This window comes from Cottoperca gobio, chromosome 8 (genome assembly GCF_900634415.1).
Source record: "Cottoperca gobio chromosome 8, fCotGob3.1, whole genome shotgun sequence".
NCBI lineage: Eukaryota > Metazoa > Chordata > Actinopteri > Perciformes > Bovichtidae > Cottoperca > Cottoperca gobio.
Genome location: NC_041362.1, coordinates 11,710,229 through 11,736,111, shown reverse-complemented (window position 1 = coordinate 11,736,111; position 25,883 = coordinate 11,710,229). Strand labels below are relative to the sequence as shown.

Here is a 25,883-nt window from a genome sequence, read left to right as displayed (position 1 = left end):
CGAACACCTCCTTGTCTTTGCATAGAAATGGAAGGCTGTTATCAGTTGAGGTGGTTCTAAGTGTGACTGAGTGCTCCCAGAGTTAAACATAAAGCACCAGTGTGAGTGAGGCCCATCAACACTAAAGGATGTGTGTGTTTATGAGACAACATAGAGTGGAGGTGCCCCAGGATGGACAGAGGAAGTTGGCTCACTATCCTGGAGAACCTTTGACTGCACAATCTTTCCCACTTGATTTGACTCTTCAAACCCCCGGTCTGTCCCACATAAAGAACTCCCCCACCAGCTTTTTCTACTGAGATCCACAGCGCTTTGTATGGCCTTGTTGCGCGGCTGAGGCGTACCTCCACACTACACACTGCTTGTGCCTCGGAGGCAGTGGGAGGGGCAGGAGAGAAGCTGAACACTGCATAAAGACCAATATTAAAAAGCCATGAAATCATCATCATCAGAAAACAATCATTATCAATATCATCAATGATAACAGCAACAATATTAGCAAACTTCATGACAACAATCAAACAAAAATGCACACTGGCAATTCCATAAGTGAAACCAAAAAAAAGAACACATCAAACGCCTCAATCTCTGGCTAAAGTGATCCTTGCAGGAGAGAGACAAAGAGAGAGAGACAGAGAGAGACAGAGAGAGAGACAGAGAGAGACAGAGAGAGAGACAGAGAGAGAGACAGAGAGAGACAGAGACAGAGAGAGAGACAGAGAGAGAGACAGAGAGAGAGACAGAGACAGAGAGACAGAGAGACAGAGAGACAGAGAGAGACAGAGAGACAGAGACAGAGAGACAGAGAGCGATAATGGAGATTGCTGAGGACAGACTCTGGCGCAGCAGTAGTAGTAAATTTAATACAGGTGGGCCAGTTCTGAAAGAGCTGCTCTTTGCCTGGAGGCCAGGGGAGGAAGAGGAGTCTGTAGGGATCCGCAGGGAGGCAGCGAGCGAAGGGGAGGGTGGGGTGAGGGCTGCTGCAGAGCACATCACTCTGCAGCAGGTAGGCACTCAGTGGCCACACTATCACACAGGTTGGCAGGGCCTCCAATAGAAAGACGAAAGAAAAAAAAAAAAAGGACGACAAAGATGGCGATCCTCCCTGCTGGATCTAGTAGAACATAAACACGTCGAGTGTTTCCAGACACCAAGGCTAAAGATTTCAAAGTATGCAATGTAACAGTGATATTTACTTTGATAAAGAGGGTGAGTGCTTTGGGGTCTTTCCCTGCCGCACCCATCATCAGTTGAGTTAGTTCTTTCTTTGTATTTCCCTTCACTTTGCTACCATGTTTGACATCCTTCCTGGTCCCATCGACTTCAGGGAAGAAGGATTAAAAAAAAAAAAAAAAAAAAAAAAAAAATCTTCACATCCATGTAAAGTTAAAAAATAAGTACGTAGAGAAGCCACTAAGCAGATTGCTTTTTTGTCTTTGTTTTTTTTCAGTTTTTATTTGCCAGTGTTGCTTCTCCTTTCTTCTATTTGTTGGCATTAAGGGTACAACGAGCTGTGATGCTCTTGCTAAGTGCTATGATCGACCACCTATTCACAAATCTTTGCTTCAAACTTTTCTACCAACTCAAATTTGGGCAAAAAAAAAAAGGTAAATCTGGGTAAAAAGGAACAGGCTCCTCTCATTTTGGTTTGATGCCTTCTCCCCAAGCATGGACACACACACGCACACCACACACACACACACACACACACACGCACACACACACACACACCTGACCCTCCCTCTCCCCCAAAACTAGTCACTGGCATAAGTGTGGAGAGTAGGCTGGCTGGAGAAGTGCTTTGTGTGTACGTCCTTGTATTTTGGACAGAAGGTGGTTGAAGACCAGCTTGCTCCTCTCCTGAGCTCACACACTCTTGGGGAGAGATGAAGGGTAGTAGTGGCAGTTTTAGGGTGCGGGTTGGGGAGGGGGTGCAGGGCAGATAGCGTTTTTGCAGTTCAATCATTCCTTACAGTCTCCTCTCTTTCTGTGAGAGGTCATGGTAGGGTGCTTGGACGGTAGAGTCTGTGGCTTATATTGCACGTCACTTGAAATGGTGGGAAACATTTACGACTTGAGGTTTTCCACAACATCAGTGAGAGGGTCCGAGACTGAGACCAAACTGCGAGTTGCTCGCAGATGAGTTGAGGTGCATTGAAGTGTTTGTCTTTACAGTTCCTTAGTAATAGCAGTGGTTCATATTTGTCCTCCATCACGTTCACAAATGTACATGTGACGGTCCCAAGTCTCGCCCCCCACCAGGTAAGATTGACGGACACATTTGAATAACAATGTCTTAGCTTTGTTTGCAATGATTTAAGAAGAAAAAAAACCACTACAAAAATAAATGGCTTGAACACGGCGAACAGAGTTGCATCATTCCCTTTGAGCATTGTGTGGGGAACTCAATCTGCTTGCGAAAATGCACTGAAGTTGTGAGCTGTGGTTGCTTACGTTGAGCCGCAGCAGCATGTACTCTCCACTCAGGTTTCACTGGCTCAGAAATAAGGGTGTGCAAGTGTCCGTATGCTTCTTCACCAAGTACAGAGTGAGTGAGGATAGCAGGGCAGGAAAGAGGTTAAGGCTAATATTAGTGCTGAGAGAAACAAATGTTGCGTCTAGACCAGCTGAAAGTTTGACAACCACTCTGATTGAAGGGTTTTACTTTGGGAATGATGCCTTTTCATGGATCTCTGAGGTGCAGTATGATTGCCTGAAAGGCAGAGAGGGATTACGCAAGTTTAAAGGTGGCAGCTTGTTGTGTCAGTTTTAACTAAAGTACATGTTTCACACGCCGAGTTCCCAAAAGTTCATTTCTGTAAAAAGTTCTCTTTCTTTGTTGAATGTAAGACTTCTTCCTGTGTCTCCAAAAGAAAAAGCTAAACACTGTGACCAAAATCTCTCACGAAGATTCACAAAATAACTGCAACTGAAATGTCATTAAAAACAAAAAGGAGTAGAGGAGGTTGGCGAGGGTGAGCAGCGAGGATGTAGCCTCGCCCTCCTCTCGTCTCTCCTTTTCACCGTTACAGCCACACTGATTATCTCCACAATGATTTGCAAGATTTTTGCTCCTGTTGGTGTTTGTTTCTTCCGTCCTACATGGACTCCCCACTCAGCAGGTCCCCAGGCAGCAGTGTATTGATTTGGGTGGGACTCCCCATAACCCGTCCCTCTTCTCCACTCGGGGGTCCCCACAGGCTGGAGTACTGCTGCACACCACCCCACAGCAACTCTCCGCTCGTTTTTGCGCCGCCTGTTCCCAGGCCACCGCTACTGCCATTGTTGTTGTTCCAGTGGGGTGAGTGACCGATGGGATGGGAGGCTCCGGACCCACCCATCCTTGTTTGATTGGAGCCTGGAGAAGCCTGCCAGCTGGTTGTTCCACCAAGCGACTGGCCCTGTGCAAAGAAGCGGTTCACTTCATCCTCCCCAGCAAACTCGGCTAGGATGGTGGTGTTCCCGAGCACGCACCTGAATGGAGGGGAGAGAGAACATACATGAGTAATGGTTCAAACTTGTCAAAGGGATAGTTTGGATGTTTTGAAGTGGGGTGGTATGCATGTTGTATACAGTAGATGGCAGTTATAACCACCTATGCCCTTGACAAAGCCACCAGACTCCATTGAAACATTTTTTACTTTGCAGCACATTGCTGGTGTACCGCTGCCTCGAGTGGCTAGTTTGTTAGTGTTATTGTGCGACTTTGGGGAATCTAAACTAACCAGTCAAACAATAAACCCAAACAAACTAAATTGACGCAGCGGTAGACAAGCAACGCCCGTGTTCTGAGAGACAAGATTACTGTTATTTTTCAGTGGAGTCTGGTGGCTTTGGTGAGAGCATAGATAATGGTGAAAATATAAATAAATAAATATATAAATATATATATATAATATATATATATCTATATCTATCTATATCAACTGATATGGATTTTTTCAAAGTTTTGCTGCTGCCTGACTGTAGGTAATATACTGACTATAGATAAGTACCTCATACAACCCCACTTAAAAACATCCAAACTATCCATTTAAGAAACAACTGAGCCAAAGATCTTGAAGCAGTTCATTAAGAGACGTACATGTGCAGGGACTTCTGCGCCTTAGCAGCTTCATCCTTGGAGCTGTAGCGCACCACAGCATTGCCCTGCGTCAGGTTGAGGTGGAATGTGATGAGTGGGCCGTGTTGCATGCACAGTGTACGCAGAGTTGAACCGTCAATCTGGGACACAAACAAGCACACACAAAGAGTTAGGCCATTAGTGGACAGATACAGTTAATTCTCTAGGAGGGCTAAATTCTTAAAGGCTAAGAGGAAGCAGTGGATTGTAAACTGGTACCTGTGGAGTGAGGTTCCTTAGAACCAGCCAGCTGCTGGTCCTGGTGGAGCTGTCTGTACTCCACGTGGTACCTGCTGTGTATAAGAGAAGAGACACAAGCTTGTCTGAAACCAGAATCAATAACCAAAACTGAATGGGTGGTGTCGATTTCCACCCAGTGTCAGTTGACACCTGTTCAACCGCAATAAGATCTTAAGTCGTTGTAAATCCTGCCTTCACTGTACCTTCAAAATTGGCCTGTGGTTGTACGCCACAGCTTGTGTTTTTAGTCATACTGCAAACTTTCCAAATATACACGCTTAACACGGCTCCGTAATCTAATCTTCAAACAACTTTAGAAATGTCTTGAGCTTTGTTTCTCTTTGCTGCTAAATGGTGTGCAACATTTCCAAACAGAATTGCAAAAATGATTGATAAATTAATTCACAATCAATAAAACCAATGAACCCGTTTGTCTTGTGTAATCAAGTAATTCAATTTTAATATAATGTGCAATTTACTTTGAATATCATGCCCAATATTTTAGTTGACCTATTTTACTAAATGTACCTTTTTATTAGGCCCTGGTGTTAGTATTACTTATTTACTTACTTATTACTTATACACTTTATATTTATGTAGTTATTCATGAGCAATCTCTGGCACAAGAATTTCCTTCGGGATAAATAAAGTTCTATCTTATCTCATCATATCATATCTTAATTATTGTAAGTAATAGGCACTCTTAATACAGAATAAATGCTTTCTATTGAAAGGTTCAAAAGCTTTGAATGATGATGTAGCCAGTTAGATTGTTCTATTAACACTTTAACACTTGCAATTATTGATAATGTTCTAATTTTAAAATGAGTCACTATCAATGATTTCATTATCAAACTACCTGTGGTGTAAGAGCTGCTCCAGCCTTGGGCCAGACCCAGGGAGTTGCCCCCCCAGGTTGAAGGCTTGGTGTTGGTGAGGCCAGGTGGGGGTCGGGAAGGGGCCATGTTGCTGCTCCGGCTTGGGCCCTGGGGGACCTTCCACAGCTCGTGGGACAGAGAGGCCTGGCTGTGAGAAATGGGGCCTGGAGACCAAGTAGATTTCATCTCTGATAGTTTACCTGGATGGAAAAGAGTGAGAGAAAAGTTGGCCTGCAGAACCAAGTGATCGAAAGACAGCAGCTCCCACAGGAGGGAGTCCCGCAGAGCAAAAATTATCGGACTTTCATATTTGTCCAAAAGACAGCACTTCCAATGCCATAAACAAGGAGATACACTAACACCACAGGGGAGATATGCACTGCATGAGAGGCAATGTTGACAGGGCCAGAGCCAGGGCCAGAGCCAATTCTCCAGAGAGAGGTCGAGGCTCTGGTTGTTACAGTAACGGGAGGGAGAGGATGATGTTGATTTGCTGTGATTCAGCCACTGCAATGTGTGTGTGTGAGGGGGGGGGGGTTATGGATAAACCATGTACCTGCATCGTCCGCCTCCGGGGACGACAAACTGAACGAGCTAGTGTAGGCACTGACTGGCCAATCAGTGGAGGGAGGCAGAGCCTCGTTCTGAGATGAAGTGGGAGAGGAGCCTAAGCCGATGCCATCAACACAAACAAATAGACAAACACAAAGAAATAAGGAAAAAATAGCAGAAAGAGAAAATGGAGTAAAGGAAAAATGTACTAAAAATGATGATAGTAAGCAGATAAAGAAGAGAAGAGTATAAACTGGTAAATGACAATGATTATAGAAACAGTTAAAAGTAGGAAAATGAAGAACAAAAGAATAAGAAGCAGCTGGCTCTGTTGTGGCAGCAGCTACATTATACTGCCAGGCAATTTTAGTGGACTTACAAACACACGGGGATGCAGATTTCTAAAAATGTCTTCCCAGGACCACTACACAAGAAGGTCCTACTAAGACACATTTTCAGCCCTTGATCAAAAACTCTTTTAACTGCTCTCACCTCCACTCCTGTCCCGCAGCAGGTAGCGGTTGACATCTTGGATATTGGTGTTGATGGTGGGGCCGCTGGGGACACTCCCGGGGGTCACGTTAGGGTCGGTCTCAGGGTCAATATTCTGGAGGCCCTTCCAGGGCACACCGGGGCAGAACTCTGAAAATCCAGATTAAAATCCAATCATTTTTCACACAGCATAGCGTAATATTAAAAAATAAAACATTCCAGTATGAAAGTAATCAAAAGAGCCCAGTTTTTTTGTTGTTCACCTGCCACTCTCTTTCAGTTCACATATTTCAGCAGAAAAGAGCAAATGGCAACATGGCTAACAAGATTTAACAAACTGGATGATCCACATCTGGCTCCCAACAACAAACTGTCAAACCATCAATAATAGAGAGTATTCAAGTGTTCCTAACCTGGTGGCCAGTTGATATTGGTCCCATTGGCCATCTTGTCATTGCTGCTCTTGCCCTGCCCCCAGCTGTCTTGGGGGACCAATGGGCTGGTAGGAGACTCTGAGCTGGACATCAGGTTGTAGGGGCTGTAAGAATCCTCCAGCTGATGGGGCTTACCAGGGGGGCCCAGGTTGGCACCTAAAAATAAATAAAATTAAAACAGAAAACATTTATGGAAGTGTAAATGTTAAATGTTGGAAATGTTTTAGATTTTTTCCCAACCAAGTAAACAACTAAAGACATAGTCTGGTCCCTGGTGTAAAAGTGGCTTAATGTGAAGAATAGAAATGAGGTTTGATTTAGAAAAAGGAATACCTTGTTATTGTTGTTTATCAAGGACACTGACCTGTCAAGCTAAATATAAACTCTGCATCAGTTGAGGACATTTTAATAACCCTTTCTTTTCTTACCATGCTTGCCCAGGTTGGACTCCAGAGGAGAGGAGCTTCCAGAGAGGCTTTCGATGGAGTTGGGATGCGTCCACTGCGACAGGCGCGATTGAGGCTGGGGAGGTTCCTTCATAGACAGACTTCCCACCTCCATGCAGTTTACATTCATGTTTGGATTCAGTCCAGCTGAGGAGACAGAGCTGTTACTACACAAGCCCACAAGGTTTTTAGGGCAGCGTTACCTATTTTAAAGAGAAAGTTTAACGCCACTCACAGAGAGAGTAGGGGCTGTAGGTGTTGGGAGATGACTGCGGCTCTTTGGTCTGCAGGTCAGGGAGGCCTGGAGCCTGGGGGTGACCTGGAAATGAATCCAGGGTGGATTTGGACCCGCCAGAATGCAGGCCCGAGTGGGAGGGGGGCGGCTGCTGTTGCTGCTGCTTCATCAGCAGAGCCTGGGCCAGCTGTCGCTGGTGCTGTTGGATCTGCTGCTGCATGTTATTGATTGTACGTGCAACCTGGGACGACATCACAATGGAGACATTAGGATCTATAGTGTATATATGTTACATAAAACAAATGAAATACATGTCAACCTGGACTGTTTTTACATCCAATCAGCTTTATTTAGGTAAAATGATAATAATAATTTAGTACATTTATGATTTTTCAGTGATCAGAGGGAGTACTAAGAGAGCAGGAAAGAAGAGGAAACTTAAAGTTAAGAGGGAAACTCACTTGCTGCTCTTGTTGTCGAATGGGGCCAGAAACGTTGCGCTGCGACTGCAACATCTGCTGCTGAATTTGTAAACGCTGGTATGCCTGTGTATCAGGTAGAAGCATGGTTTCATTGTCAGAAGATGTCACTGTGTTTATATATCCAGTTATAACTCAATTGTAACCAAAAATAATAAAAACTAAAAACTAATAAAATGGCTTAATCTACAGAAAACATGAAAGTAAAAGTCCAATTAAAAACGATCCAAAGTATCTAATTAAACTGAAAGCAGACACATGAGACTTACTAGTTGCAGCTGGTAAAGTTGATTCAGAAGGGTCATATGTTGAGGGTTTATTGGTGAGGTTAAAAGTGCAGGATTCAGACCAATGTTTTTTGCTGCAAACTGTAAGAGCTGTGCTTGAACCTGTGGGCAAAGTATCCCAAAACACAAATGTTAAAAGTGTTTTAACACAATTAAAATGTAAAATAAATCTGTTTGTGTTTGGTGCATACACAGTATACGTGAACATGAAGTCCCATATCATTTTGTAGTAATAAGGTCCGAATAGCAAGAAATAATCTTCTCCTTTACTGATATACGTTCGGAGAGGTCTAAACTGATACATAATAAATGAGGAACTGATAGTGAAGATGTTTTTAAAGTATGTAATCTGAATGTAAAATATTTATCACTGCATACATTAAAATGTTTTGCCTAGTAAGTGAGAAATGAGGCCAAGCATGTGGGCTTATCTTTGTATGCATGTGTGCATGTATATACCTGAGGGGAGAGAAACTGAGGCACTTGAGCACGTAGACTAGGCTGAGAGGAATTGAGAGGCGGCACTGACGGGTGAGGAGGCGGCTGCGGCTGCTGCATGGCCCGGGCTTGTGCTGCTCCACCACCGCCAAACATTCCACTCTGCATCTGCTGGACAGAGAAAGAGTCAAACAGACGGTCAACAGAGTGCCACCAAGTCCTTAACAAGTCTGGAAATCAGTCATCTACATTCATGGGTTTGAAATGTCTTCATTATTTTATCTAAAGTTGCAACAGACAAATTCAGATGATGTCAAAGTGACAATGCAAGGTACGCAATCTCAATATCATGTAATGCAGTTACATCAAGGTTGCATCAAGGTATTTTAAAAAAAGTGCAGAGAGGGTGGGATAAAGATTAGACATTAAGGTGTCTGCTATTATTTTAAACACAAACTTCAAATCTTTTGATAAAAGGGGTAAAATTATAATTTTTCTGCATCAAATTAGGTGCAGCTTGCCTTACTATTTTAAATGGAACTAAGGAACTGCTCTTTATATAATGCTTTTCTCAGGGATACCATTCAAACACTCAAATATTTTCTACACCACACATGGTGCTAACCAGCAATAAAATCCCAAAACTATTTTTTGCACTGTATATTTTTATGTAAATCTACCTTATCCATGAAGGGAGAGCGGGGGTCTGCCGAGGGGTCTTTGGAAAGAAGCGGAGGCCGAGGGCAGCTCATGGGCTTGTTGATGAGCCCGTTGTTGTAGTCGTGGCCGGCCATCCCCATCCCCATCCCCCGCTTGTCCAGCTCTGTCTTCTTCTCCAGCAGGGCACTCATGGCCTGATCCAGGCTCATGTTGTTGCTCTTCAGAGCCTCCTCTGCTGGATCTCTCTGGAGAATAAACCAGAAAGTATCAGTAATGAGTCAACAAATCAACGCCAAAGTGAAGGGTATAAAGAAAATGCTGTTTCAAACTCCCCTTTTCATGACTAATGTTACAAATACAAATTACACCGTTTCGTCTCATAAGAGGATTTGGGTTACTGGTGCATTAAAATGCAAATCACAATTAGGGCTGCAACTAACAATAACTTTCATTATCGATTGATCTGTGGTTTCTTTCTGGATTAATAATTTGGTCAGTAAAAAATGCTTTGACCAACAGTCCACAACCGAAAGATATTCTAAATCAAACAATAGCATCACATTTGAGATATGGGAACCAGAATTTTTGCTATTTTTTTTCAAATAAAAGTGACTCAAAAATGATTAAGCCATGACCTATATAATTGCCGATAAATTTTCTATCGATTGACTAATACATTATTTAACTAATAGCAGCAGGTTTAATCATCATCAATTTCAGAGTGGACTAATTAGCATTAATTCAACATGTAACAAAAATACACAGAAATGTACATTAAAAAACGTTTTAAGAAACAATCAAGAATAATCTTTGTCAAAACGAACATTAATTCTGCTGTTTGGGAATATATTAGTTTTTTAAAAGATGATAAAGAGCAGACACAGGCATGCATTGCGGTCTGCCACAGCATATTTTTTGATGCTCGCTCTGAGGGGTTGGAAGTTTTCAAATTCTACACATTAGGCTTTAACATGTTTATTTCGATTTCCCCACTTTTAAAAAGGGAAATGCTCAAAAGTATGTTGCAACAACCGTTATTAATCAGAAGTAAAAAGAGATATATATCAAAAGAATCATCAGTGTTAGCTCTGAGGATTGACAGAGAGCAGTGCATCAGTTTAGTGTCACTTCAACTCACAGGGAAGCCCATGTCTGTCAGCTGTTTGATGAGACGATTCATGATCCAGGCCTCTTCTTGCTTCCCTGGGACTTTTCCCTGGGAGAGCTGATGACAGAAAATGATTACCACATTAGCTAAATAATATTTTACTATGAAAATATAATATCACATTTTTTCTCAAGGACTATGGGAATATTCTGTATGTAATTAGCCCTGCTTCATACCTTCTGTGGGCCCTTTTTAGATGCATTGCCCCAAGAGTTACAGGAGGAGTTGGTCTCATGGGGGGCAGCGCTATTCCACATGTCTCCCTCCTCAGCATCCCACTGACCCCCCGACATGTTCAGCTCTTCACCGCCACCTCCCCATCCGTCTTGCATAGGTTTGGGGGCTGGAAAATAAATAAAACATCAGTAGGTGGTAAGGTGGTAAGGACTTCTCTTAACAAGCCCCCTTCTTTGGAATTGTCTTTCTACCCAAATTCAAGAGGCTACCTCAGTCGACTCATCCAAAAGTAAAACCAAAACACATCTTCTCGTATCAGCCTGCCCTAAAATACTAGATTGCGGTTATCCAACTCACGCTTTTGTATATTTTGCTAATGCTGCTACTGTTTTTATTGTATGTATTGTATGTGTATTTTTCTTACATACGTTAGAATATATTTTTATTTACCTCTGCATGTTAAGAAACTTTGATGCCTAAAAATAGCAATACAACTTTGACTGTTAAGCATCCAGCTGGTTGTTTTCTTGTTAGTGAGCTTTCAGATTTTAAAATAAATATAAAATGAAAGACAAATCTTTGATGAAGGAACACAATAGTTACAATATTCAAGCCTAGGAAAACATCTCAGTAGTGTTTACTGTAAAACTGAAAACATGACATGTTGCACGTCATTACGTCAAAGTTATTTTAACCAGCCACTAGGGGTCAGTGTCGATTTGGGGGTAAAATTACCAGTGCTCTTGCTTCTCTTGTACTATATTGATGTCCTTAATGTCAAAGACATCCTTGACTCATCAGAAGAGAATGATTGAACATTTTCAGCATTGGAGCACACACGTGGTATCATTATTCCTCAAAAAAGGTAAACACATTTAGTAAAGACTCATTTGTAAAACCATACAGGTATTTACCATGTTTGCAAGATGCAGATGTCATTGTCGGATTCCCCCTGCCGTAGCTGTCTGGGTTGCCGTCTCCCCAACCCCCGGTAGATTTTCCCCAGGTAGACGTCCCATTGTCGGTGCTGACCGGAGTGGGTGCAGCTTCCCCCCAAGTGCTCTCTGATTTTGTGTGGGAGATGGGTATCTCTCCCCAACCTGGAGGAAACACAAGGACAAGGGCCTGTTAATGAAAATACTTACCAGCAAAAATACAAACATCATTTATTTATTTTTATTTTTTTTTAAATCAAAAACAATTATCTGTATTTTTACATGCCATTTCACAATCTGACCTTATGGTGCTTTGTTACTGATTTGTTGAATTTACTGGCCAGGCATTTGTGCTGGCTTGTTTTGGCATAGTGTTGTGCTCAACATGCATTTTTGATGATCATACTGCCTTGAATTCAAAATGCAAAATTAAAGATGAAATCATCTTCATTCAATTAATGCAAGAGTAGTGAATAGTCTTTGTTTCATTGTTATTTGCTAGTTATCCACACACAAACGTGTAGGCCATCTCTCTTCTGATTCCACATGTTCAAAGTTAGATTAAACATTTTTATTTTAATGATTTTAGTGAATATATAACTTAAATTGAGAAGCATATATAACTGACCTACAAAAAACATACCACTTGCATTCTTGTTTTATTTGTTTCTTATTTGTTGATAAAAACAAACAAATTGAGCCTTAACTCAAACTGAGCCTCTGTTAAAAATCATCACTCTGTTTATCCTTCTGTTCAGTGTGAAGTGCCACTCGTACAGGAAGGCAGAAACCTGGGCTTGGCTTAGTAGTAAGGTTGACGGAGAGAGAAGATACCAATTTAAGATTTGGCGCAGCCTGGCTCCTCTTGGCATGAGAGACACAGCACTGTCTCTGGACCTCTGGCAGGGCCAAACTCAGCTTAGCTCTCTCTCCAGGGAGAGGTCAAGTCCTGCAGGCTACTCCAAAATTAGTATTAACATTCAACCTTCTAGTGTGACTGGCCAAAGCACTATACTTTTCTAAACATGGCATACTGGGAAAAAAAAAGGTAATCTGCCATTATTTATGAATAGTGTTGAGGAGTTATCCCTATTTGTTGTCAAACCACTATATGCTCAACAGCCCTTATGCCAGCAAAAGGGAGGCTACCAGGTTTTATTGGTGAGCAAATGAATCAAATGTTGAGTCGGCACGCAGGGTCAAGTGAGGGACAGCAGGGGGCGTAAGCCCCCTGTCAGCTCCTTCGGGTTTGCTCCACCTCCTCCCTTCATCAACTAACAGATGGTGGCTCCCATATAATCACACACTTCCGATCCTTCTCAAACTGTTTGTGGGGAATCTTTATTTTCACCAAGCACTTTGTAAACAGCATTCTTGTGCTTCCTTTGGGTACCCATGAGAGGTTGCCAGGGTTACCCACACAGACGTGTCCATTGTTGTGAAATGTGAGGAGCCTTATGGAGAGACAGGGCTGGCACTGCTTAAATCATTTGGATAGTCGATAAGATGTAAATACACAGAGGGAAAACTAGGTCAAGATTGTACCTTTAAGTGGATCAAGAGATTGGAGCTTAACAATGCACCGTGCTAACTACCCAACAAGCTTTCATGTTTGACACCTTTACTTTGAACAGTGAAAAAGACAAATTAAATGCGGAATAACATGAAATTCATATAATTACCATTTTGAATATGTGAAATCAAATACCCTTTAAAACCTGAATGTTGACACTCTAATGAGCGAATAAATATAAACAGCTCGGCTTAACAAGATAGTTGTGGGCTATGTGGCACTATTAGACATTGCAAAATTGGAGTATTATGATGTCTTACCTTGAGATATCAGGGAACCCCTGTTGTGAGGTGGCCCAGACTGGTGTTGGACAACAGGATCCATGGGCCCACTGGTGGGCCCTGGGTTTTGAGAGTTTTGGGTGTGGTTTTGTATAGGTGCAGGCGGCCCGTGATAGGGGTGATTGTGAGAGTGGGGATGGTTATTGTTGGGGCCTGGGGGGTTATTGCCTCCAGTGGTAACTTTAGCCTGGGAAATTCCTGGGTTGTTCCTGTCCCACAGGTTGACTGTCTTGATGTAGGTACCAGGGTCACCCCAAGCTGAGGTCCCATCATCTATCTCCATTTTACGTCGGATTGAAGGTGGGGAGGGCTCCTCCCAGCCTGAAGGATCAGCTGAGGACTCAGCTGAGGACTTCTTACTGCCACTCCAGCTTCCACCCTGTTTCACTGAGGCTGGGCCAGACCAAGAGCCTATGTTCCCACCCCCACTACCACCACCACCACCACCACCACCGGGTCCATCCTGAGGCTTATTCCCCCAACCTTGGGGAGGGCCACTGGGACGCTGGCAAACTGGTTCTCCCCAGCCCCCATTTCCTCCAGATGCAGGTACCCCAGGTCCGGAAGAAGACATTCCCCAGCCTCTAGGGTTTTCCTTCCAGCCTCCTGCTTCTCCCTCCCATCCTGGGTTGGTGGGACTCTTTTTGCTCTCTTCTGGTTCTCGCCAGTCCCCTGCATTATTGCTCCCTGCATTATTGCTCCCTCCACTATTGCTCCCTCCACTATTGCTCCAGCTGTGGGATGCTTTGGGTTGCTCTCCCCAGCCCTGGGATGTTGGCTTGTTGCGAGAATCTTCCCATCCAGTTGACTTCTCCTCACCCCAGGATTGACCCCCATTCTTGGGCATACTGGTGGTGGGGCCTCCTGTTGGTGGATTGCCCCAGCCACCCGGGCCACCTTGGGGCTTAATGTTGCTGGGAGGCTCTCCCCAACCAGAGCTAGGCTGGTTGTTAGCGGCTATGCTTCCACCCCAACCTGGAGCTCCCTGAGAACCAGGCACATCATTTTTGCTCCCAGGGTCAGTCCTCTGAGAGGGGCCCATGTTAGTGTTGGAGGGCCCTTGGGCATCATTTGGAGTGGTGGGGCCAGAGCTCCATGATTCAGCGGCTGCATCATTCTTGCGTTTAGTATTGTCCATGTCCCAGGAGGTGTGCTGGCGGACAGGGGTCTGTCCCCAGCCAGTGTTACACAACACCCTGGGGTCCATATCCTGGGCAGGCTGCAAAGGAGCTGTATTATCTCTGGAAGAGGGGTCTTTGTGCTGGGGATGTCCTTCCATGCTGTCACTGCTGCCTTCACTTGCACCAGCTGTGCTCACAGCTCTGTTCCAAGGACCAGCCTGTGGATCCTGGGGAGGAGAGCTGGGGGCATCCCAGCCTCCCTGGACCTCCTCAGTGCGCTGCTTCCCCCAGTTCCCACCAGACTGGTCACCCCAGCCTCCAGAGTTTCCTGCTCCACCTCCTCCACGGCCCCAGCCAGATTCCCAACCAGGTGCCTCCTTAGATGAAGGTGCCTTTGAGTCACCACTGTTACCCCATACTGAGCTACCATCTTCTCCATTGACCTGTGAGACCCCTGGGGGGGTCTGGCCCATGGGACTCATGCCTACAGGTGCACTACCCCAGCTAGGCAAGTTGCGGATGGGGCTGGGGGGTTCCTGCTTATTAGTGTGATTTGGTCCATCAGTTTTAAGGTTCTGAGGTTCTGAACTGAAAGACACATTCGTGGACGGGGAGGGGTGTGGCTCTAACGTGTCAGAGGCCATTATGCTACCCCAGGCGCTGCCAATCCCCAAAGAGTTGCTGTTAGTGTTGGCTCCGGTACAGGTGCTGGTCTGGGCTGGTGGGGGGTTAGGCGGATTACAGAGGTTGGGTGTAGGTTGAGGAGGTGAAATGGTGTTGGCTCCCCCTGAGCTGCCTCCCCCTGTTCCAATCCCATCATGCCCCAACATGGGCCAGGCAGACGGGTTGGCATTAGGGTTTAGGTTCAAGTTAAAGTTGGTGGTGGTGGAGGATGATGAAGAAGACCCCCAACCCCTGCTGCCTCCTCCCCCCACTGGACTGTCATTCTTCCCTTCACTCCCCACTGAGGACTGAGGGGGGCAATGGGAGGGTCCAGGCCCAGAGCCCCAGCTGCGATTGGCTGCAACCTGGCTAGAGATCATGCTGGTTCCAGTATGATTGGCAGAGCTGGGCCCACTGTTGGCCTTGCTGCTAAGGTGGTTGGCAGGGAAGTGGCCTGTCTGGCTATTGGCCCCCGTGGCCATACTAACTGTACTACAACTACTACTAGTACTACTGCTGTTGCTGCTGGTCAGACAACCAGGGTCAGTGTCCAAATGGCATCCTCCTGGAGGGGCCTGGCTCTGGTTTAGGGTAATAGAAGGCCAAGCCTCTGTGTCCTTCTGGTCAATGATCAGTTGATCCCAGCCACTGAGATTGGTGGAAGATGCAGCACTTGTGGCACTCCTGTTGGCTGGCAGGTGTCCCCAGAGGGGATTATCATAGTGGGCTCCCTGGCCACTCTGTGGGGGCAGTTCTGTATGGGAGGAAAGAAAAAGAACATGAGCATGAGCAAGAGAGGTATACGTTTTGTACGTCATCACACCCACATATGCTTAGTAAGGTTGAAATACCATGGCAACATGTAAGGTGTCTACTTATGCATACTAGACTTCTCAAGATGCTTTACTAATGAAAATAAATACCACCCACACTGAAAATGCAAACACACAGAGAATGACTAATATGATAGCAGAGGAAGCCTTAATTAGAAAATAAATACAATATTTATGCACTCTATTCAAACACTATCACACATAATTTTCATACATTTGCTTTCAAATATACTATGACTCACGCCCATGCTCTCCATGTAACTAAGATAAAATGAGTAAATATTCACAGCACACCACAAGTTTAAACCACATCTACAAAGAATATATAAATATACAGAAAAGGTGGCAAAATATATATATTTCTTTTAGAGTTCTCTAAATTTCTCAAATGAGGCTTTTTGGATAGAGCTTTGCTGGCAGAGTAACAAACAACAAACCGCGTATGTATTGAGGAAGGAACACGGTCGCGCCTATTCATTTTGAAAGAGCAACAGCCAATGGTGTAAAATGATCACTCAGTCACTCAGTGACAAACTTTCGCGTTTATAGGGGTGCTCCCCGCTTTGCTGCGGTCTAGCCAAAAAGGAGAGGCTGAAGAGGAAAGAAGGAGAGATGTGAAACGCAGCAGTGAAATACCTGTAGAGAGGTGCCTCCCAACCATCCTGTAAAGAGCTAGGTTTTGTGCAATGCAGCGACCATCCTTGTTTCAATATGTCTGCTCGTCTCGCCAAGCTTCTGAGGCTCATTTCTGAAATGCTGCCAAGAAGTTGCACAGCTCTTGCGCGGCATGAGACAAACCCCCCCTTCCTTCCTTCCTCCCTTCCTCCCTTCCTTCCTTCCTCACCCCTCTTGCTCTGTCCCTCCCACCAACACTGCTTTGGCCTGGGTCTCTCCTCTTCTATCTATTGCTTCCCTCTGGCTTTATTTATATCCTGCTCTATTCCTATCCTGACGAAGAATAATCTCCCTCTCTGGAAAAGCAGTGGTAGGGGGAGGGGAGCTTTGGAGATATTTTTTTTTGGGGGGGGGGGGGGGGATTGGTGTGCAAAACTGTCACTAAATATTTAGCCAAAACCACTCCATCTGCAATTAGCACTGCCGCCCACAATGGAAAGCCTCTTGAATAGCAGTGGCAGGCAAACGCAAGCAACAGAAAACATCACAAAAGCCTGCTGCTCCCCCTCCGGTGCTGGAATGACAATATTCTCACACATACACGTGTTTATGTATGAACAGGCATGTCATCAGATCACACAAGATGACAAATGTCTGTTTGTTTTTTTTGGGGGGGGGGTTTGATCTGGCCACAGTACACGATAAGAGACAGTTGATCTGGTCCCAAATACGGCACACAGAGAAGCTACGGGGGGAAATATGTTGCATAGAGAAACAACAGAGGAAGACATGCATTAGCCTTAATAAAAGGCATGATGGCCGGAGGATAACCAGTGCTGGGAGATTGGCAAAACAAAAAGACCAGCAATCCCATGGATTAAGGCTGGTATTGTTTACAAATGATCCCAGCGCCCACGCAACAACACAATAAGTCAATGTTTAGTAGAGAACAGAGTCCCTTTATGGCTGAAGTTCAACCTCCTGTGCCTCTCCACTGTGAGGACCCAACATGCAGTGAGGTCATGCAGTGCTACAGCATGGCCGCTCGCTCCTTTGTGTGTTAACGTACACACAGTGTAGTCACTGCATCTACTGTGTGGATGCATACACACTGGAAAAACACACAACTTCCTGACTGCTCAAATCAGCATGCAAACCTTTCTTTCATGCTTTCCTTCAGCTTTCTAACTTTTTTCATTTTACAAGTGGACACTCATGTATGACATGCCAGTGAAGTAAGGTGCGAGTGTGAGGGAAATACAAGGATTAGGTAAAGAGGCATTATGAGGAATAACAACACAGAGATGGATGTTGAGAGATAGAAGGAGGAAGTAATCTAGGAGGGCTGTGTGGGCCTCAGCTGGACTGATCCTGGCTTAATGTAGTCCCGAGGGGCAGAAAGACTGGATGTTACAGAGCTGACAATGCATGCTGCCAGCTAGATGAACAAGCGCTCTGACCAACACACACACACACCTCACAGGAATGTGCTTCCTCTGAGTTTAATGATAGCAATCGCCACATCCCAATTGTTTTTGATTTGGTGCACTGAAAAAAAGACAATAACTGTGTAGGAGCGGCACGAATGATTGATTTTTTGATTGATGGGAAATTAAGCGGAAGCTATAAGAATTGATAATCGATTCATTATTTTTTATTTGTCATTTAAGGAAGCCTAACCACGGGACCACATTTTTGAAAACAGCATTTGTCTCACAAAGTATTATCCAGGGGTTTAAAAAAAAGTTACTACCACTACTAAGATTGAGATATATGGGTCTTGGATAGTCTACTAATCTGGTTGATTTTTGTGTTGCAGAGATTTAAGGGTCTGAGAGGGTCTTGTATGATGCTAATATGACAAAGCAGAATAGCTGCCATCAACCGTAGACAAGACCAGGAGAGCACACACATAACACTTGGCAGCTTTTCCTTACTGCTACTGTTGGGAATATGCTGAAGTGGCACAAGTTTGTTGGTTGTTAGAAGAAGAAATTATGTTTTGTATGGCTGCTTTCTTTGCAGCCGCTTTTGCTGTTATCATCTCAAGGGAAAAGGCTAACATAGGGTCAAAACATGTATTTTAAAAAGTACACGTCTGAGACATCAGGTCATCATGTTTTCCTGCGAGTATCCTCTTTCTCCTGCTCCTCTAAAGGATAAACCGGGTCAAGGGCTTTCTCCAGCATGGTTGTCTTAAAATAGCTTGCTCCCTCACGCCTCCTAAATGAAAGGGCCCTGGGACATGGATTGTTAGCCAAGTAAAAGGCAACATTGGAAGAGAAGGCTATAATAATGGGAAGATTGACAGAGTTACATATAGTATGTGCAGCCTGACTAATTACATTACAGGTCATTTAGCAGACGCTCTTATCCAGAGCGACTTACATTGAACTAAGGACAGGGACAGTCTCCCTGGAGCAACTCAGGGTTAAGTACCTTGCTCAGGGGTATAATGGTGGCAGCCTGGTATTGAACTCCCGACCTTCTAGTGTTTTGTTTGGAAGGCGTACCACTAGGCCATCACCACCCTACTAATCCTGGCTACCCTGGGGCCAACGAGGGTATGTGTGAGCTGTGGTTTTGGTATAGCGGAGGTGGAGGAGGTGAACGCATGTGCATCAGAGAACAACAAGCATGGCAGAGAGAGAGAGGAGCAAGGGCACAGAGCAAGGAAAGATACATAAAAGAAAGAGTGAGCGCTGAACATTTGTGGTTAACACAGATCTGATGTTTAATCACATCACAAGATGTCCCAGTCCAGTTTGAGGAGATTCTCAAGGCTCCTTTACAGCATCATCAGCAGACTTAAAGAGCACGTCAAGTCTTGCATGCATACACTCTCTGTTCCCTACTAGACAAGTTATTAGGCATATTAGCAGCACTGTTCTTTCACTTGACAAGGCCTGTTTATATTAAGATGTTTTTTTTGTTGGTGTCGGCCTCTGTTGTGCTTAGCAAGGGTAATGCCTACTGGTACATAAAACATTGATCGTTCCTTTATAGGCTTTAACTAGGGGGTGTTAAACAAATGCAAAAGGGCTATAAATCTAAAGTACTATAGTTGACACATTATAGACCTGCAAGCCAATTTGATTAGTTAACAGTCAAACTAAACAAGTCAGACAAGCCCATGAGTGCATCATTGCCACACAAAGACTAATAAATGCACTTAATTTGAGTGCACACAAAATGGATTTCCCTGTTATTTAACTAAATACCGTCAATGAGGAGAAGTTTTATCTTCATTAAAAAGATATTATAGTGTAGGATATATTTCCGACAGTAGATAGTGGTCGTCACGCCTCCAGTTAGGAGAAACAGACGGGAGTTACTGCATAGAAGCGAAACAATGAACTGCTGTGTACCGGGGACGCAGAAACACTTATTTTAGCTGACCAAAAGAAAAGCCCAGCAAAATAAATATCAATATATGTTTAAGTGTGCAGCACGCTAAATTTATGACATGAAATCTGAAATCTTGTCTTGAACCTTGACCATTAAAAGCACACCAGTGCTTGCTGCTGCTGGCCTTTACAGCAGAGTAACACTGTACTTTGTAGCAGAGCATGGACACATATAGCTATGACTGCAGAGGAAGAGAATGTTTGTGTTTACATGCATGCACGTGTATATTTGTGGACCATGTTTATCAGCACTACTTTTCAAGAGAGCCGACATGTGACTGGGTAATGAAGACGGGATGAGGCGTGGTGGAGTCAGCGGAAAGGGAGAAGGGGGAGAGGGGAGGGAATGAATGCAGCTAGTGTACTTCTACTGTTAGTTATCTCCAAGAAATTAAAGCAGGAAGGGGGACAATCGTTCTATCAGCAGACAAAGCTGGGGGGACAGCGGTGGAGGTGGGTTTACCTATGATGCTCTGTATGAGAGTTAAATAATATTGCTGCATATGTTACATACCAGAAACTAAGCTGGGAAGTTTTTCAACAGAAATTAGATGGTTGAATGGACACATGACAAATCTTAAAGAGAGATAAGGTGGAGCGTCATGCTTATGTGCAAAACTTCTCTGTGCACCAGTTCTGCAGGCAGTCTCTCTAGAGGTATATACACAAAAGCCTCCCATTGGACTCCTATCTGTCTTTCAGTCTGGAATGCCCTCCTGTCTGTCTGTCCTAATGCAATCAGTCAGTTCAAAGACGCACAGAGAGCAAAAGCAGAGCAGAACAGGCCTGCCAGAGAGGGGCGGAGAGAAGCAGCAGCTTTTACCGTAAGCCATGAGTCACTTCAGCCCACAGTACTGGACCTCTGCCATGCATGCTCTCCACTTCTTTCTTTCTTTCCTTCTCACTCAGTCTTTCTATCAGTGCCAGGTCAGGCCCACTGAGGCGCCCGGCCAACTAGCTCGCTCCATATGGCTCCTCCTCCAAAAACAGGAAATACTGTAGGGCTGGTCATCAACGCTCAGCGAAGAGTGGGAGGATGATGAGAGGGAGGAGGAGGAGAAAGAAAGGCGGATGGGGTAAACATCTTATCACCATGGAGATAGAGCTGAATTCAAACAGCATCAGAGGGGTTGGATGATGCTCAGACATACTTACTGTAAAACATAAATAAAAATGTTTTCCTTCCCAGACTATGGAAAGTGCCATCATCATCTTCAAAGAGCACATGATCCTTTATCACTTGGAAACAAATAAGAACCTGGTTTACTGTGACATGCAGAGCCTCAGGAAGTATCACACGCACGCACTAACCCTATTTCTAATTCACAGCCAGGCAGAGTGAAAATAAACAGCAGCATCTGTGATGCAAGTGCATTCAAACTGCTCTACAGGTACACTGCGCTGTTACAATCACGGTGCCATACAAAAAGGTAGATATAGCCACTGTCATTCAGGAATGCCATCAGTATGTGCAAATCACAACCACTCTTTGGCACAGCGGCTAAAAGTCAAACCGCTTTCAGGATGGTTTGTACATTAGAATGGGAAGATCATGTGTACAGATATACCCTATGTGAGGCTTTTGTTATCCGATTGTGCAGAAAGGCCGATTAAAGCTTGTAGTGAGAGTTAACACAACGTACACGATTAATGAATACGCAGTGTCGGCCCAGTTTATAACTACCCCATTTGCTACTGAATTCAACTTACCTCTCTCAGTAAAGGTAACGTCACATTACAAATATAGTGAAAGTGATTCATAAACAACCTTCAACTCTAGACCAACAGCAACCCCTACTGCCGCATGTAAAGACACTTCTGCAATATTGTGATATACATTAAGTGCATTCCCTTTTATAACCTTTTGCAAAAAGAAAGGGAGTTAGAGATAGTGACTCGACTCAAGTGTCTCGGCTGACCTGTAGGCGGGCTGAATGTGGAGGAAGAGGAGCAGGAGGGAGAGGAGTGTGTGGCTACTGCTGCTGCAGGTTCAGTAGTGGTGGGACGTCCCGACGTGGGGAGAGGCAGAGTCCCGGAGGGCAGAGGCTGGCCCCTCTTCAACAGCTGCTTGTGCTCCTGCTGGCGGAAGCGTGGGGGCACCTCTCTTGGCGGGTAGCGCTGCTGGAGCAGAGTCTGGGGCTGCTGTGCTGTCTGCGGCTGACCTCCAGAAGGGGCGCGCTTGCCATTGCCACTGCTTGGGGGTAAAGACGGGACGGTACTGGGGTTGACGGGGGGAAGAGGAGGGGTGGGGTCGAGCTTGGCAGAGTCTGGCACTGTGGAGGTGGGAGGGTGGTGGGGAAGTAACAAGAGAGCAGAGAAGCAGGGATGAGGGAGGTAAAGGAGTATTAGGAGAAGCAAAGTTGTTGAGCGCATACTAGTGCCAAAACAATTATTGATTGATTGATTAGGTAAAACAAACTTTGTTATTATGATTGTTTAATTTCATTTGTCATTATATTTGATATTTAAAATAAATAAAACAACCAAAAAACAATAGACTACCGTTAGTTGCTGCCCTAGTGAATATACAAAAAAAACACCAATCATCAGTATAACTCAAGACTTTTCTGGAAATCTGCTGCGGCGGAGCATTACCTCCACTGTTTCGTTTCGAAGACACGGTCACTCTTAGATGAGGACCATTATGTTAAATTCAGAAAAGGCAAATGAGGCGAAATGCACAAAATGTGCCGTCTCTCCTGGCTGGCTGAAGCTTGATGCTAAGCAGTGGTCAGTCTAAAACACATGGCTGCTCTTTGGTGAACCAAAGAACTGTAATAATCTCAGGGTGGTACGGTAATAAACCTTCAGCCTTTAGGAAAGCCAAGACACACAACTCGCACAGTCTGCCATAGTGCCTAGTCACAGATTAGAAGTGATGAAGAGGTCAAGTGCCAGATAATGGATTTAGATCTGCCTGCAGCATTATTGTGGGCTATTGTCTCCATCAGGACAGTACTCTAAAGAGTGCTCAGCCCCATCAACATAAATATTCATGGTTTGTGGCAGGTTATGGCCGCTGAAATGTTCACCCCTCAGTGCTCTAACAAAGCTGGTTGTTATTAACTGCTTGTGCGGCTGCTGAAGCCAAGTGCTCATGTCCCACTAGCTTTAGTTACCCTTAGCAACAGAGTGGGATTTTCTCACACACACACAGTCAATAAATTCATCTTTCATCTTTCTTAAACCTGCAATAACTGAATTTTTGGCCACTTGGGGGCCGCTAAAACAAGTTGTAAATATTGACATATCACACTTTTTAGCAAACAACTATTTACAAAGCAACATTATAATTCATTGCAAGTTGTGTTTCTGGCCAGCTGGTGGATGTAAGTCCAATATTCGCTCTCTTTTAGCTATGTTTTTGGTGTCTACCAAATTCTGAGGGAAACATCTGGCTCTTATAGGTGCTTCACTATGTTTACAACCTTTATTGCTGAAAACAGCTGCCTGCTGCAGCCGACAACGCTATGAGAGCGGTTAGAGTGAACCAAAACAGTAAAGTTGTGGGCCGGACAGCGAAACAGAATCACGCTATAAAGCTCTGTAAAGCTTCAGGGTCGGACTATAATTCATAATACTATAATGATGATGTTCATCACCACGAGTGATGCCTCTATCACATTACACATAATCATTTGATATGTTATTACTCCAGTATAGCTGCTTTAAAGACAAGCTCCACACTCAGGTCTGCACGCTGTAAACAAGAAATGTCACCTTATTTCTTTTTTTAGACAATGTCAAAAAAAGAAGCCAAAGCTGTTAATAGTGAAGTCCTAAGCAGGCTAATATACTGTAGCTGAATGTGGAAGTGCAAGGTTAGAGGTCACCACTAAGTCAAACGGGATGATTAGGGTCACAGAGCTGCTGCTGGGTGAGATGCATCATGGGACACAAAGGACACTGGATAATCGCCTCAGTATATTTCATTACATAATAGAATAAACTGGTAAACTACAATGTAAACCGGATGCAAGAAATGTGTTTTAAACCTACACTTACTGCACAACAACAAACCCAAACATCAGCTAATCTGACAAAATGCACTCAGCCAAAATGGTATTTGAGTTCTTGCTGGTAATAAAATACAGGAGGGGGAAGGAGAGAAAAAAAAACCATGTCAAGACAGCAACCAAAAGAAAATGAAAATCTTTGTGTGGCCGAAATGAGTTATAAAGAGCTGTGCTTCGCCACTGGCTGCCGTCCCGAGTGTGTGCAGTGAAGCAATGAATAACTCGCACACATGCGGCCAGCCCGACACACAAAAACAAAGAGTTATGTAATGCTGAGGCCCACACTGAGGGGAGTGCACAGGATGGTGTCGTGGAGTATACATTCACACAGCCTTGTAAATAATGACAGACGTGTAAAACAACTAATTACTTATTTTCCTCATTTTTCTGTGTATGTTTTTGTCGGTCATGGATGTGTGGGGGGTGGTGGTTCCCTCTGTAATTTTTGCACCCCGTACCGCAGCCCCTCTATAGGCTACAACCATAGTCTGCATGGTCTGATCCAGTTTCATCCGCATCTGTCTGTGTGTCTCCCTCTCCCTGCAGCTCAGGAATCAGGGGGGAAGCTCGAGAGCTGGAGCTCGCCTCTCATCGGATTTCTCTACATCTGCTCCATTTCCTCTCCGTTGTTGTGCTACATCCCTCCCCACCTTCCAGTGCTCTCCTCTCCCTTTCTCCTTAATTCACAGTGATCTACTATTATCCTCTTCATCATCATTACTCTATCAGGGGCGACAGATAACCTGGTCAATTTTCCTTGCAGATTTCCTCTAAAAAAGCTAAACAAAAAAAACCAGAAGATTTTGTGGTTGTGCCGCAATGCATAATAATAGTTATGAAGGCAATCGTTATACAGTTGGGACTCTCTGATGTGTGACGTAGATTATTCTGGAAGCTGGGGGAAGGGGGAAGCAAGCTGGCTGCTCTATCAGCCAATCAGAGGGAGGAGGCGAGGAGGGAAAGGGAGGGAGAGCGAAAGACAGAGCTGACGTACAGGAGGAAGGGAAGGAGGCAGGGAGGTGATGAAAAGAATGGTGTGCGTGTGTGTGCGTGTGTGTGCGCGTGTGTGTGTGTAAGACAGTCTCCACCCCCTTAAGCGCTGCACTGCGAGCTTGAGTCTCACTGCCTGAAACCAGCTTGGGTCTAAATCCGCTTATAATGACAACACTATTTGCCTATAGTATGCCACGGCAATGACACAAGTCCTGCACACTTAGTAACATCAAAGTGCTTGATGCATTAAAGCAAATTGTTATAATGACTGCAAATATGGTTATGAGGAAAATCATAGATTTGATCTAGCTATGAAGGGGACCAGGAGACAACAACAAACAAAGTGAAACCCTCTGGCGTCAGCAAGGTGTGACTTATTAAGCATGAGTCTCACAAGGCAGTGCTTTGCAGAAAAAAAAAGTGGAATTGAGTAAAAAGAGCTCTGAGTCACTTGCTCTGACAGCCTATTTGCAAAAACACAGTCCTCAGCTGTGCGAGTGCACAGGAGAATTCCCAGTTCATCAAAGATGCACATCAAACCGTGGCCTTGGGGCTGTGTGTGCTTCACGCTGAGGAAGACATTCCATTTTCCACTTTAAAAGGGGTCTTAATTTTCTAAGAGAAAAGATGATAGCATGACTGACTGACTGTTTAAGACCTAGAGGTTGTCTGGGAAGATATCACAGAGTTGAAGGTAGGCGTATAAAATAAAAAAGGAGAGGGTGGAGAGCATTGATGCTCTACTTCCGTCTCCCTCTTAGTTGAAAGAAGAAAAAAACAAGACACATGACCTTGGAGATAAAAGATCCTTCTGTGTTTTATGATTAGAGGTCCATA

At 44.4% G+C, this 25,883-nt stretch overlaps 1 protein-coding gene across 1 annotated transcript; it reads right to left on the bottom strand.

Moving 5' to 3' along the window:
- Positions 1–734: 734 nt before the first annotated feature.
- Positions 735–22,890, bottom strand: tnrc6c1 (trinucleotide repeat containing adaptor 6C1). The gene is made up of 19 exons (XM_029437024.1): positions 22,881–22,890; positions 21,957–22,310; positions 13,378–15,936; positions 11,524–11,709; positions 10,609–10,775; positions 10,403–10,489; positions 9,285–9,509; positions 8,626–8,772; positions 8,149–8,268; positions 7,862–7,945; positions 7,401–7,641; positions 7,148–7,312; positions 6,699–6,875; positions 6,286–6,435; positions 5,798–5,908; positions 5,223–5,441; positions 4,343–4,416; positions 4,085–4,224; positions 735–3,474 (listed from the first exon to the last, which is right to left on the bottom strand). The coding sequence occupies exons 1-19, from the start codon at positions 22,888–22,890 to the stop codon at positions 3,099–3,101; spliced, it is 5,592 nt and encodes a 1,863-aa protein (XP_029292884.1). The 3' UTR covers positions 735–3,098.
- Positions 22,891–25,883: the final 2,993 nt, after the last annotated feature.

Bases quoted from the DNA above. Each gene is read 5' to 3' on its own strand.
- tnrc6c1 (XM_029437024.1), bottom strand. The intron at 8,269-8,625 runs GTATATACATGC...CTTTGCCCACAG, and splicing joins CTCAGTTTCTCTCCCCTCAG to GTTCAAGCACAGCTCTTACA. The intron at 6,436-6,698 runs GTTAGGAACACT...CTGGATTTTCAG, and splicing joins CAATATCAACTGGCCACCAG to AGTTCTGCCCCGGTGTGCCC.